The sequence below is a fragment of the Onychostruthus taczanowskii genome, unplaced genomic scaffold, assembly GCF_017590055.1.
Source record: "Onychostruthus taczanowskii isolate IOZ18803 unplaced genomic scaffold, ASM1759005v1 scaffold97, whole genome shotgun sequence".
Taxonomy (NCBI): Eukaryota; Metazoa; Chordata; class Aves; order Passeriformes; family Passeridae; genus Onychostruthus; species Onychostruthus taczanowskii.
This window is the reverse complement of record NW_024507768.1, coordinates 1,459,917-1,474,002: the sequence shown is the minus strand read 5'-3', so window position 1 is coordinate 1,474,002 and position 14,086 is coordinate 1,459,917. Positions and strand designations below refer to the sequence as shown.

Here is a 14,086-nt window from a genome sequence, read left to right as displayed (position 1 = left end):
GGCAGCAGTGAGGGGGTTCAGCCTGCCTTGTCTTTGTACTACAAAAATGGTAAATGTGTTTGTTTGTGTAGAAAACAGCCCCTAAAAAATATATGGGAATAAAGATCAGAGCTGCTTTTTTAGAAAATAAAATGCAGCTTCCAAATCACCCCTCAGCTCACTCTGCTTTTTTGGGGGGGGAAGATGTCAACTCAGCCGGTGCTGGGGTCTGCCCTGCTCACCCCCAGCCCTGTAACACAACCTGGAGGAAATCTGTTCCATAAATAATCCTGCCTGGATCTGTGACGCCTGCCAGGGGTACTGCTTGTTCCCCCTCGCCCTCCAGCTGGCCACACATGTCCTGCCCCAGCGCTGAGCCCGGCTCTGGAAGGACAGGGAGCCTTGGGGAGAGTCTGCAAGCAGGGAGCAAAGCCAAGGAACCTGCGCTGCTGGCTCCCCTGCACCTCGTGTGGGGTGAGGGCAGAAAGAGAGAGAGGGAAAAAAAGAATTCAAATAAAGCAGGGGGTATTTTTATTCATCCTTGTCTTCTGCTAAAAATAACCGGTGTTAATCTGCCTGGAGAGCGTGGGGAGGAGAGGAGTCCCTCCACCTTGGCTGCACTGTGAGGAGCCACAGCACTGAAGCTCTTGAGAGGGGAGGAAGTGGGTTTTCTCTTTTCTCTCGGTTTCCTTTCGTGTGTGCCAGCACAAATAAACCCGAAATAAATAATAACTGATAATAAACTAATAAACTAACAATAAACAAGAAACAATACAGAATAGATATTACATAATAAATGGTAAATAAGTGATAAATGATAAATGATTAATGATAAATAATAAATGATAAATAATAATAAATAATAAATAGTAGATATTAGTAGATAATAGATTATAATAGATAATAGATGATAACAGATAATAGGTAATAGATAATAGATAATAGATAATAGTAGATATTAGTAGATAATAGATGATAATAGATAATATATTATAGATTATAATAAATAATAAATAATAAATAATAAATAATAAATAATAAATAATAAATAATAAATAATAAACAATAAATAATAAACTCTGCCCCCGATGGTCCCAGGGCAGGGATCCTCCTCTTCCCAGGGGATCAAACCCATCCTTCCCCCCAGAACCCAGATCACCACTGCCCATTTTGGGGATCAAAGCAGCTTTTTGTGCATCCTGACGGCGCCGTGGCTTCCCCCCGCCGTGCCCGCGGTGTGTGCGCCCCTCGGGGGGCCCCGCTGGCACCGGGGGGCAGCGGGGCAGGGGCCGGTGGGGAGCTGTTGTTTACGGGAGGTGCAGCCAGGGTTGCACAACAGAGCGCAGGAGAACAGCGTGTCCTTGCCACCGGCTGTGGGTGCAGCCGGGCTCCCGGCAGGACGGACGGACACGGGGACAGGGGGACAGGGGGGAACAGGGCACGACCCCTTGCTTGGCATGAGGGCTGTGGAGCCCGGGGGTGCAGAGCAGCAGGGAAGGCCGGGATGGGACAGGGACATTTCTGTGTGAAATTCCCCTCAGTGTCCCTGCGGGAAGGCCGCGGGGAGGATGCCGGGTGGCAATGATGGGCCAGACCCGGCCTGGGACGATCCCTGTGATCCCTGCCGAGGCCTCCCCCTCTCTGCCCGGGCTCACGGCTCCCACCACGGCTTGCTAACAGCCAACGCATCCCCCCGACCCGTGGGGACCCCCAGAGAAGTCCCTGCTCTGTCACAGGCCTGACCCTGCCCTACCCTGCAGTGTGGCCAGAGCCGGATCTTTCCAGGTGCATTTCCAACCCACAAATTGCCAGATTGCGGCCCAAATCCTGGCTCTTGTTGCAAAAAGCCCCCCAGGCCAGCCCCCCAAGGGACACCTCCCTCAGAGGCCTCCCTGATCCTCGATCCAACCCTGAGCTCCCATCCTCCTCACGGCTCCCATCCTCCCTCACGGCTTCCTTCCAGACACCGGGGACAGATGAAAAGACACAAATATTTTCTCAGATTATTTCCCTTCCGAGGAAAAGGGGAAAATCGCTGCCTTCCCCGGCTGGCAACGAGCAGCAGAGAGGCGGACAGAGCCCAGGGCTCCCTCAGCCCTGCCGGAGATCCAGCCCCACACGAGAAAGGGCAGGATGCAGCGGCGGGGCCGGAGCAGGGAGGATAAATAAAGTCCGGCTTTGCCTTCCTGGCTTGTGGCCACTTCTAACACAAAGTACATTCCGGTCTGGACGTAACGAACTGTACCAGCCTCGGGGGAGGGCGGATGGCCGGGGCTGGCCGGGGGTGGCCGGGGGTGGCCGGGCTTGGCGGGGGGCGAGCCGGCGCCTCTGCCCCGGAGTGGGCGCAGGGGAGACGGGGGGATCAATCCCCCCGAGGCTGTGCCCTGCCATGGAGATGCTTCCCTGCCAGGCGGATGTGAGACCCAAGAACTCCTGGAGATCGCCCGCAGGTGCCCCAATGCTGGCGGGTTGGGGACACAGGCGGGCACAGAGCGTGACTGCGGCTGAGCCCCCCGAAGCCCCTCCGGCAGCTCCCGGCGCTTCGGACCCGCTCTCCGCCCTCTCGCCGGGGGCCCGGAGGAGCCGCCGGGGCCGTGCCCCTGCCGGGAGCTGCACCGGGCGGGCGCGGTGCCAGCGCCCGGCGTGGGGACGCGATGTACCGGGAGCGCCGGGAACAGGCTGACTCAGCGCCGGGCCGGCGGGGGGGCACCCGGCCAGGGACACCGGCACCCGCCGGGCGGCTGGGCTCGCTCGGGGCTCCGGCTCCTGGGGTCCGCTGTGGCCCCCAGCACCGCAGCCCGGCAACCCCCCGGTAACCACCTGTAACCCCCCCCAGAGCCCCCCAAGAGTGAATCCCCATCAATGTCATGGAGGTATCCCCCAAAACCTCAGTCTGCTCCCCCAGCCCAGCTCGCCAGCATTTCAAGTAATTTAAGGCTAAAAACACCCCCTGAGGGGGAACCCAGCTGCAGGGAGCCCTCCCCCCAGGCTGGCTGTTGCAGAGCACCAGCCTCGAGCTCTGCCCGGACTGATGCAGCCCAGCATGCCCTCCTTGCCCTCCCCACCTCCCTGCAGTGCACTGCTTCCAGCAGCACAAATTATTCAAGGTGAGGATTTTTTTCCATTTGTGCCCTGGTGGGCAGCACTGGGGGGGATTGTGGAGGTGTGTGGGTGCCTGGATGTCCTCCCAGGGTCACTTCTGTGTCCCTGTGTCCCACTTGTAACCTCCACCACTGCCCTGAGCTGGGCAGTCCTCAGCCCTCAGCAGCTCTGGGGGGGGGGGGCATCTTTGAGAGACCCCACTTGCAGCCCCAAGGATGGAGGAAAGACTGAAATCCTCATGCCAGGTTTGGGAGCCCCTGGGGCTGATAATTGCCTAGGATGGGTCCCTGTCCTTCAGTCTAATCCTTCCCCTCTTCCAGCTTCAGGGGGAAAAATATCCGAGTGGGAAAACAGGAGCATGTCTGACATTGTTCCCTCTGTCACAGGCAAAGGCAAAGCCAAAGCAGCCGTAAAAAATCATCAACAATTGGTTTTGGCAAGAAGAGGCAAACCAGAGCTTTCCATGAATTTATTTTTTTTTTTCTTTTTGCTAGAAAGGTTGCTTTTCTTCCAGAGGGAGCTTGAAGGATGGCTTCTTGCCAGCATCATCCCAAAGCCATCTCCCTGGGACAGCGAAAACCTGGCCCAGATTTAGGAAAACCTTAAACCACAGGATCAGGCCCCCACACCCCTGGGGTCTGCAGTTGGGGTCTGCACCCATTGTGCCCCATGACCTGGAGCTGCCACGGGGGTTTTGCTGCTGCAGGCACAGCTCGAGGTGTCCCAGGCCAGCAGAGGGTGGTGGGGGCACACGGGGGCATCTCCCCGAGGATTAGGGGTTCCCCAAATCCCTGGTACTGGCTGGGCTGTCCCACACCCTGCAAGGATGTGTTTCATCCCTCTGGGTCCTGCCGTGGCCAAGGGACACCCTGAGAGGGGCTCCTGCCCCCCCGAGCTGCCCCAGCCACCCCCAGCCACGTCCTGAGGGGATAAAGGCTTATGGGGGGAACAAACCCCAGAGCCAGTTGCAGGATCAGGGAGCCCCAGGTGCCTCTGTGCACCCCCAAACATGTCTGTGCCATCTGAGGGGCTCTGGGCAGCCCCTCAGATGGCACAAGCAGCCCTGAACTGCCCCAAAGCCCCCGCTGTGCCCCCCAGCCCAAAGCCCAGGAGTGCCCCTGAGCCTGCTGCAGGATCAGGGGCATCACCCCAGGCTGCAGCCAGCTGGGGTGTGCTGTGTGAGGGGACATGGAGTTAATCAGGTTGTGCCCGGGGTCTTCCCCTGCTGAAATCACTGCCCTAAGCTGGAGCTGCAGGGCTGCTGCCTGTCCTTTCCACCGTGGGGGGCTGCTCAGCCCCCCAAAAAACACATTTCACCCCTCCCAGAGGGGCTGGGGTTGGCAGCCCTTCTGCCCCAGGGTGAGGGCTGCAGGAGCAAACACCCACACACACACACAGGTTTTCCTCGGAGTATTTTGCAAGGCTGGGAGTGGGGTGACTTTTCTGGGGGTGTCTGCAAAGCTGGGCATTGGGTGGGCACCCCACTGGAGCTGCAGCGGGTTGGGGGTGCAGGGACACCCCGGAACGAGCAGGGAGGGAGCTTCAGTGCATCTGAACAGAAATTAAAAACAAATCAAGAAGGAGGAAGAGAAGAAGAGGAAAAGGCGATGTTTGGGGGCAATAAAAAGGGTTAAAGCAGTGCAGAGGAGGAGAGGTGAAGGCCGAGGGCTGGCGGAAAGGGGGGAGAGGCGGGGAGAGGTTGGGGAGCTGGGCTGGGTGAGAACATCCTGTACCCTCGGGTAACAGCGGCCGGGGGGGCTCTGGGGAGGGGGGAAGTGCCACACACCTCCCTGGGAAGTGGGGCACCCCTTGGGTGACCCCGAGGGGATGGGTTTGCACATTGGGGGGGGGCAATCCTGCTGATGGGGTGAGCCTGGGGAGGGTCTTGGGCTGCCCTGGGTCCCTTCGGTCTCACATTCCCCACTGCTTTAGGGCAGGGGAGGAGGAAGGGGCGCCCCAATGATTGTACCCCTCCTTCCCCTGTCCCCCAGGTCTCCCCACAGGGGACCCTCGCTGCAGCAAAGCCCTGCTCAAGGGTGCCCCACTCTGCCCTGAGGTGTCCTCACCCTTCCGGGGGTCCCCCTGTCCCCACCCTGCCGGGGGTCCCCCTGTCCCCACCCTGCCGGGGGTCCTCCTGTCCCCATCCTGCCGGGGGTCCCCCTGTCCCCACCCTGCCTGGGGTCCCCCTGTCCCCACCCTGCCGGGGGTCCCCCTGTCCCCAGGGCTGCCAGCGCCCCACACGCGCCAGGGGCCCCTTCCTGTGTTTGTTAAGACGCCGTGAGTCAGGCGTCTGGTTTTCTGTTTAAGCCAATATTTACCAGCCGAGAGCTGCCAAAACAAAGCTGCGGCTTCACCAGTAAATATAGGGCTGAGATGGGGCGGGGCGAGGGGGGGTTTATGCGACCCCCACCTCAGCACAGCCCCCCTTCTTCCCACCCCTCTGGTGCCCCCTTCGTCCTTCTGCCAGCGTAGGGACAGCACAAAAACGGGGACACCACAAAACCCCCATCGAGCACCCCAGAGTTTAGCCCTGCTTGCCCCAAACATCCCTGCTCCTCCTTCCAGGGGACCCCCACTGCAGGACTCGAGGGGTGACAGGGCTGGGGGCATTTTGGGGACCCCCACTGCAGGACTCGAGGGGTGACAGGGCTGGGGGCATTTTGGGGACCCCCACTGCAGGACTCGAGGGGTGGCAGGGCTGGGGGCATTTCAGGGACCCCCACTGCAGGATTCGAGGGGCGGCAGGGCTGGGGGCATTTCGGGGACCCCCAGGCTGCGCTGCCCTGGGCTGGGGGTCGCTGCCGGGCCGGGGTCGCTGCCGGGCCGGGGTCGCTGCCCTCTGCCGGGGCTGGGCGCTGCTCGCATCCTGCCCCTGCCAAGAGCACAAAGCTGCAGCCGGGGCCGGCCCTGGGCAGGCAGGGCTCCCCGGGTCCCCGGTGCGTGTCCCAGGAAATGCCAGCCTCTCCGGGGTGCTGTGGGGCAGCGTGTGGGGCTGGGGACCCCGCACAGATGGGGGGTCCAGGCACAGACCCCGTGTCCTGTGTGCCCTCGCCTCGCTGTGCCTGGGGCTGCAGCAGCCCATCCCTGTCCCCAGCCACCCCTTACCCCCACCTCATCCTGCACCAGTGAGGACATTGATCTGGTGGCCTCCTGCCAGGACCACCACAACAGTGAGAACAAGACCCTCCAGATTTTAACCACCTGCCACAAGTTTAAAATCCAGCTCAGAATTTTCTCCTCTTGCAGCCCCTCTGAGCCAGACTGGCAGGGGCCAGCAGGTCCCCATGTTGCCCCCCATGTTCCCCTTCCCCCAAGCTGTGCCACCCTCCCAGATGAGTCCCTGGTGTTTCTGCAGGTGCAGATCCTCAAGCTGCCTGTCCCCCTTGTCCTGAAAATAAAGTTTCCTGCAGCCCCTCCCCAGCTGCCAGGGGGTGCCCCCAGCCTTTGTGGCCTCCCCATCTGGTGCAGAGCCCTCGGGGCAGTGGGGAGTGGAGCTGTGAGTGCCTGGTTCTTGCCATCCCCAGCCAAGAACTCCCTTCTTGATGATGCCCTCATCTGCTGCTGCTTCCACAGCTCTGCCAGACAGGTGCCTCCTCTTCCTCGCCCTGCTGTGTGCCACAGCAGGAAACAAACGGAGGCAAGCCCAGCCCAACAGCTGCCTCAGATCCTGGGGCTGCTGCATCCTCCCCTTCCCTGCACCTCCTTTTTCAAACTCCCCTGGAGCAGAGCTCAGCCCACGCCTTGCTGCTGGCCTAGCCCAGCTTGCTGTATGACTGCACACACACAGGTAAAGCATCGTGTCCAGGTGGCTTCTTCAGGGACATCTGACCCTGCTGTCCCTGTCCTGGGCCAGGGACCTGCCTTGAGTGAAAACACCACCTTGCAGCTCTGCAGAAGCTGGGGTTTATTCAAATTCTCCCACAGCTAGAGCCAGGAATCCCTGGAGAGGGGGAAAGGCAGGGGCAGCATAGAGGGGCACAGCGGGGCTCTTTCTTCACCGCCTCCTGGCCTCGTGGGGGTCCTTGCAGACCCCGAAGTCCTTGTTGGTGATGGAGCCCACGATGGTTTTATCGGCGTCACAGGTCAAGCCGCTCTCGCAGGGACACTTGTAGTACACCCCATAGATGCTCTGCAGGGAACAAGGACTCAGTGCAGCGTGGGGGACGTGCCCCGTGCCTGCCCAGCCCTGGCAGCAGGGCAGCACCTACCTTGGGAGAGCACTCCTGGGTCTCAGCTGCCCGGGGAGCGCAGCGGGCCAGGCTGAGGCCGTTGACGCGGTGGCAGCAGCCGCTCTTGCACTGGGCACTCTGCAGGCACAGCTCCCCGATGTCCTGCAGCACAAGGCAGGGCCTGAGCACTGGCTGCCTCTTTGTTCCCCTTTAATCTCACCCTAGCTGTGAGCCCAGGGGGTTTGGGGGGGTGTTGAACACCAGCTCTGCCCTTTGGCTGAGGTTCAGCACCGCTGCCCCCGTGCCCCTGCCTCCCTCTCTGCAGCATCTCCCCAGTCTGGCCCAAAACACCACCCAGCTCAAAGTGGTTTTTTGCTGGACTCACAGGAGGGCTGAGACACCACAGGGAAAGCATTTCCCCTCCCCAAGCCCTGTGAACCACCCAGGGTGGGGGTCCTGGCTGGCTCAAGCAGCTGAGAGCTTGTCTGATCCATCTTCTTAGTTCCCTATCCCTTTGTAGAGCTGATTTCCCAGGCTCCAAGCTGCCTCGCAACACCAGAAAACCCCTCAGAGCCCTCCAAGCCTCCCTGGCAGCAGTGGGACCCTCCTGTGCCAAGCCCAGGGCTGCTGTCCCCTTACCAGGTTCAAGACAAGCCCTCGCTCCTGCTGCGCTGGCAGGGCTGGGGCCAGGAGCAGCAGGGCCACGAGCAGGCAGGCAGGCAGCACCTTGGCCATGGTGGGCTCGATGTGGCTCTGCCACGGGGCCAGCAGGTGTTTTATAGCCACAATCTCCATCAGCTGATGTGGCTGCTCCTATCACACCTCAGCTCGTGGCATTGGGGTTGCAGTGCCCAGGGCAAGGGCCCAGCGATGCCTGGGCAGCCAGGGCTCCCAGGTCCTGTTCCCAGGACTGTCCGTGTCAACCTGCCCTTTAGTAGCTCCTTTGGACAGAGGGAACACAAGATAATGGCATTTCTGTGCTTCTTCTTCCTCCTCTGCTTCCTGCTGGCAGCAGTGGGGCTGGAGCTCTCTGGAATGCCCTCCTTGCTGGGTGCTGCTGATGGCTCCTGGGCAAAGTGAGGGCTGGCTGCCATGGCAGGGGCTCTGCTCCATGGGAAAGCCACCAGATCCTCCATCTCTCAAATGGAACCATGGGCACCAAGAAAACTGCTGGAGAAATTTCCTATTGTGCAGGAAAGCACAGCCCCCTGCAAGGATCCAGAGCCCACCAAGGTCCCCAGCCCAGGGTCAGCACTTCAGCCTGCCCTGCCAAATATTTGCTCTGTTGTGCTTGGGGGGGTGGGGCTGATAAAAGGAAAACAACCCTGGGAACAGCACAGATTTTCGTGCCCACAGTGGCTTAGCTGTTCTTGGATATGATTAATGGCCACAAAACCCTGGCCTTTGACAGCCACAGGAGGGATGCTGGGGCTGGCACTGGCCGCAGGGTGACTGTCACACCCTCACGTGGCACCTGTCCCCACGACAGGAGCTGAACCTGCGTGCTCACTCAGGCTGCAGGGCAGATGTGGCTCCTGGAGAGAGAGGTCCCAAGGTGGCTGCAAGTGCCTGCAGCCCTCTGGGGGTGCCCATCCTCCCCTGGCAGCAGGACAGGGGCCCTGGCAGAGTCCTGGCCCTGCCCAGCTGCTGGCTGGCACCCCGGGGTGTCCTGCTGGCAGGATGAGCCGTGTCCCTCTCTGCAGTGGAGCCGTGGGGATGCCCCAGTGATGCAGCAGCCCTGGTGCTCCCCAGCAGTGCAGGAGGACCCTGGTGACCAGAGGGGAGCAGCCAAGGGGACACGGAATCTGGGACACACCACAGGGCACGCAGCAGAGCCCGGTGACATCCTGGGGGTCATGGCACAGCCCCTGGCACGTTGTGGGAGTCAGGACACATCCTGGGTCTCATCCCAACACGCATCCCGGGGCATGTGGCACGTCCTGGGACACACCCAGGGGCGTGGGGTGCAGCCCAGGCACATCCAGGGTGTGCAGGGCACAGCCCAGGGCGTTACTGGGGGGACAGGGGGGGACAGAGTGCACCCCTGAGGGCACTGCAGGGGACAGGGGGGGACAGAGTGCACCCCTGTGGGCACTGCAGGGGACAGGGGGGGACAGAGTGCACCCCTGAGGGCACTGCAGGGGACAGGGGGGGACAGAGTGCACCCCTGAGGGCACTGCAGGGCACAGGGACACTCCGAGGCACAGGGCGCACCCCAGGACAGACCATGGGGCGCACACTGGGGATATTTGGGTTACCACAAGGCGCATTTTAGGGCACACGAAGGAGGCGAAGGGCGCATCCCGAGAGAGCATCCCGGGCACGCCGCGCACGGAGCATCCCGGGAGCGCATCCCGATCGGCACCGCCCGCTCCCTCCGGCTGCGGCGGCGGGGTCGCTCCGGCTCGTCCCGAGTCCCCCCGGCTCGGCGGGGGTGGGAGGAGGTCTCGCCGCCGCCCCCCGGGGCCGGAGCCTCCCGCCGCCCCCGCTGCCGCCGGGCGGGGCCGGAGCGGCACCGGAGCGGGGCCGGGGCCGGAGAGAACCGGAGCGGGGCCGGGGCCGGGGTCGGAGCCCCGGGACCGGAGCCCCGGGGCCGGGGTCGCTCCCCAGCCATGTCCAAGCTGCTGCCGGCGCAGGAGGCGGCTCGGATCTACCACACCAACTACGTGCGGAATGCTCGGGCCATGGGGGTGCTCTGGGCCCTCTTCACGCTCTGCTTCTCCATCCTGATGGTGGTGACTTTCATCCAGCCCTACTGGATCGGCGACAGCATCGACACGCCGCAGGCCGGCTACTTCGGCCTCTTCTCCTACTGCATCGGCAACGCGCTCACCGGGGAGCTCATCTGCAAGGGCAGCCCCCTGGACTTCGGCACCATCCCCTCCAGTGCCTTCAAAACTGCCATGTTCTTCGTAGGCATCTCCACCTTCCTCATCATCGGCACCATCCTCTGCTTCAGCCTCTTCTTCTTCTGCAACGCAGCCACCGTCTACAAAGTCTGTGCCTGGATGCAGCTGGCAGCGGGTGAGCGGGGCTGGGGGGGCCGGGGGGCTGCCACGGCCGAGCCTTGTCCCTTTGTGCCCTCGACTCTGCTGGGGATGGGGGTTTGGCCAGTTGAGAGACCCCAGTGTCACCTCCGTGCCATTTGCTCCCCCTTGCTGCTTACCAGTGGGGAGTTTTTAGTGAAAAACTCCTTCCAGAGAGCTGAGGCACAGCAGACTCGCTGCATGTTGGGTGATGCTGCCAAACCTTGTGGCCCTAAACCTTGTGCCCACAAACCTTATGGCCTCAAACCTTGTGGCTGCCAAACCTTGTAGCCCCAAACCTTGTGCCCCCAAACCTTGTGGCCCCACTTGCCCTGGGCAGCTTCTCCCAGCCACTGCTCCTGCCCAGCTTCGGAGGATCCGTTCCAGAGCACCAAAAAACCCCCCCAGGGCACCAAGCTCTCTCCTGTGTTTGGGATCCTGCAGGGACGGAGCAGGGACACAGCGGGTGACTCTTGCTGGCCCTTTGTGGTAACTCCCTGAGCTCAGGGAACAATGCCCAGTGGGGAAGATGGAACACGAGGAGGGGACTGGCTGATCTGTACCATCACTCTCATTTTCTCCCTTTGCTGCTCATCCCCGCGGTTCTCGAGCCTTCCCCACCTCTCCCCCAAGGCACTTGAGACACCTGGTAACCCAACTCCTGTCCTCAGCTGGAAGCCAAGCCAGGGCTCTGCTGCTGCTGAAAGATTCATGTGAGCCGGGGCTGACCCCGCGGGAGGGGCTCCTTCAGTTCAGCCTAAAGAATCGAGCTCAAGCTAGGATTTAGATAAGAAGCTTGGGGCAGCTCAGCCTCCTGGGGAGCAGGAACAGAGACAGGCTTTGCTGTGGTAGCTGGGTTTTTTTACGTGGTTTTTTGTTGTTGTTGTTCTGAATGGGGGGAGAGAAAATTGTCACAGGCAATTCTGGCCAGATGGACAGGTACTGCTGCATTTTAGGAATTATTTTACAAAGTGGGCAGGCTAAGGGAGGATCAATTTCCTGGCCTTTGCTCTGAACCAGGGTACAATTTCACAGAAATTATTTCTTTCCCACTTTCCCCATTTCTCTGTTAGTTACAGGGAAGATTCATTCTGTATGCAGAATAAATTTATTTATTTAAATAGATTTATTTATTAGATTTATTTATTCTGTATGCAGAACCAACTGCTTTTCCATGAAGAGAAATCCTCTCTGCAAACCAAGGAAGCTGCCTGCTCACCTTGCTGCTGGCTTGTCCCCAAGCCAAGAGAAAAGAAAACATTGGCAAAGGACAAGGCCACTGCCCCAGAAGGGGGTTCTGGTTTACTGAGCACCTGGTGGCAGAAAGGAGCACAGGTGTGGGACAGGGTGCATTTAAGGAGGCTGCAGATGTCCTTGAGGGGCAGGGACAGACACCTGATTGTCCACCACGGGTTTGTTTCTTGTGTGAGAGGAGTCAGGGACTGCCTCACATCTGCAACATGTGAAGGGCTTTTGTCAATCATGTCCAAAACATGCATCTTAATTCATCCCTAGCCTGGTCATTGTTCTTGCCCAGTAAATACAATTTCTCTGAGCGGGGGAAAAAGTCACTTCTGAAATTTTGGGGCACAAACTGCCCTTCAGCAACCTGCTGGCACTGGGGATGGTGCAGGGCACCTCATGACCAGGCTGGAGCAGCTCCCAAGGTTGTGTGTGAGCTCTGAGAGCAGTCACAGGAGGAGCTACTGCTGGAACCACTGCAGCTGAACAAGCAGAATTAATCTGCCCACAAAGCTGCTGCTGACAGCAGCTCCACCTTAGCAAACCCTGAGCTGGAATCAGCTGCAAGGCGCTGGGCCAGGGTCTCCATCTCACACAGGCTAAACCCATTCCAGCTTTGTTTGGAGAAGATATTTCCTTGGAGTGACAGGGCCAGGGCTCTGTGCAGAGGGAGCAGAGACGTTGCCTGGGCAACGCTGCCACAGGAGATGCTGGTGCTGCACATCCTTGGCACGGCAGATCCTGCTCCTCCCTGCCTGTGCAGCACAGCAGAGCCCACGGGGATGAGCCACCACAGTGCCTTCAAGGGACAAGCCTGTGGCACCTGATGTGTCTGCAGCATGATGTTTGCTCCTCCAGCTGCTCCCTCCACTTCAGTGTTGGTGCCTGGAAAATAGAATGCATCTTTCCAGTTGGGGTGAGTATAAAAGCAAACCTTTAGCTGGAAGCTTGCAGGTGAACAACATGGCGAAAAGTACACGTGGTATAGTAATTCTACAATTTTTATAAGGTTAGGAGATTAGTGCACCTATCACACACTGTCCAGTTAAAAGGTTAGTTGGCTAGGTAATAATTCCTGGGGCCCTGACCCTCTGAAAGCATTCCAGAGGTTTTTTTTTTTTTTGCCCCACTTTTGTTATGTCTCATCCAGATTCTGGTTGGAAAACAATGTTCTTGAAGTTGGTTCTCTTCTTGGAATAAGACTAAACAATATTTAGGAACGTTCTTACAAGGTTCGCTTGCTCTTCCTAAAGGTAGAGAAGAAAGATTAGAAAAATACTAGGAGCTACAGCAATTTACAAATTCATGTAAAACAGAAAAAGCTAAAAATCTTACGCATCCTCATCAGCCCAGGAGCTCAGTGTCCCCCTGTCCCTGCAGCCACAGGGCTGATGATCGGCTGCCTGATCTACCCCGACGGCTGGGACTCGAGCGAGGTGAGGAGAATGTGCGGGGACAAAACGGACAAATACACCCTGGGCGCCTGCACCGTGCGCTGGGCCTACATCCTGTGCATCATCGGCATCCTGGACGCCCTCATCCTCTCCTTCCTGGCCTTCGTGCTGGGCAACCGGCAGGACAACCTCCTCCCCTCGGATTTCAAGGTGGAGAATAAAGGTGGGTGTGGTGGGATCGCTCCCGCACAGAGATTCAGCCCCGCAGGGCGTCGAGAGGCTGCCTGGAGCAGAGGCAGAATAAAGCAGAATAAAGCAGAATAAAGCAGAATAAAGCAGAATAAAGGAATAAAGCAGATTGATTAAAAAGCCTTCAAAGGATGCACCTTGGGCAGTGCAAGAGCCTGGCTGTGGCTCCACCCAAGGTGGGCTCAGAGTTTTCACACTTTTATAATTTTTGGTCCATTTCCATGTTGGGTTAATTGCCCAGTTTCAGCTCCAGGTTGTGCAGTCCCATCCTCCCAGTCTGCTCTCCTCAGCTCCCTGTTGTTTGCACTTTTTGGGCCTTTTGAGCCTTTTTGTTGTTTGCACTTTCTGGGCCTGAAGCTGCAGCGGTGTCCTTGGTTCTGGGGCTGGAAAAGGATTGCTGTGTGTGACTGAGCTGTGAGGAGAACTTGCTGACTCTTTATATGGAGTTCAGGGTTAAATACCAGTGCAGTGCAGAATCTGGAAAATGTGGAAGCTAAAACTGAAGGCATCAAGATCATTGCTGTTGCTTGGGTGGATGGGAGGGAGAGCCAGCAGCAGGCAGAAAATTGATGGAGAGCAAGGCAGGAGCCCAAATTCACCCAGATTACATTTCCCAGGCCTCTGGGGCTTTCTTATCTTGTTTTAAACATATTTCTTTTTGAAAACAAACTTGCAAAACACGTTGATCCTTTCAGCTTTACACACTAACTCTGCTATTCTCTTTTTGTTTTACAGAAGAGGGAAATGACTGACAGAGCTGATCACCACGTAAGTGATAACCCACACAGATTTTTAATATTCCCAGCATCCACAATGTCACTCTTGTATTCTGATTACCAAAGCACTGACAGCTGATTTTGGTGCTGGAATCACATTGGTTTTATTTGTGGTTAAAGAAGAAATTGTCTTTGCTTTGCCTCCCAAA

The 14,086-nt window shown here is 58.6% G+C and overlaps 2 protein-coding genes across 2 annotated transcripts in view; one reads left to right on the top strand and one right to left on the bottom strand.

Moving 5' to 3' along the window:
• Nucleotides 1-4,778: 4,778 nt before the first annotated feature.
• On the bottom strand, nt 4,779-9,336 carry CLPS (colipase). The gene is made up of 3 exons (XM_041427117.1): nt 7,890-9,336; nt 7,290-7,412; nt 4,779-7,210 (listed from the first exon to the last, which is right to left on the bottom strand). Exons 1-3 carry the CDS (start codon nt 8,043-8,045, stop codon nt 7,076-7,078), a joined length of 414 nt encoding a protein of 137 aa, XP_041283051.1. The 5' UTR covers nt 8,046-9,336; the 3' UTR covers nt 4,779-7,075.
• Nucleotides 9,337-9,730: 394 nt separating this feature from the next.
• The window catches only part of LHFPL5 (LHFPL tetraspan subfamily member 5), a 6,151-nt gene continuing 1,795 nt past the window's right edge, over nt 9,731-14,086 (top strand). Inside the window, exons 1-3 of the mRNA XM_041427116.1 lie at nt 9,731-10,274; nt 12,899-13,135; nt 13,897-13,929. Of these exons, the coding sequence (XP_041283050.1) occupies nt 9,863-10,274; nt 12,899-13,135; nt 13,897-13,913 (666 nt within the window). The 5' untranslated portion in view covers nt 9,731-9,862 and the 3' untranslated portion in view covers nt 13,914-13,929. The remainder of the gene's footprint in view (nt 10,275-12,898; nt 13,136-13,896; nt 13,930-14,086) is intronic.

Bases quoted from the DNA above. Each gene is read 5' to 3' on its own strand.
- CLPS (XM_041427117.1), bottom strand. From the start codon at position 8,045: ATGGAGATTGTGGCTATAAAACACCTGCTGGCCCCGTGGCAGAGCCAC. The intron at 7,413-7,889 runs GTAAGGGGACAG...CTTGTGCTGCAG, and splicing joins GAGGGCTTGTCTTGAACCTG to GACATCGGGGAGCTGTGCCT. The intron at 7,211-7,289 runs GTAGGTGCTGCC...TGTTCCCTGCAG, and splicing joins CCCAGGAGTGCTCTCCCAAG to AGCATCTATGGGGTGTACTA.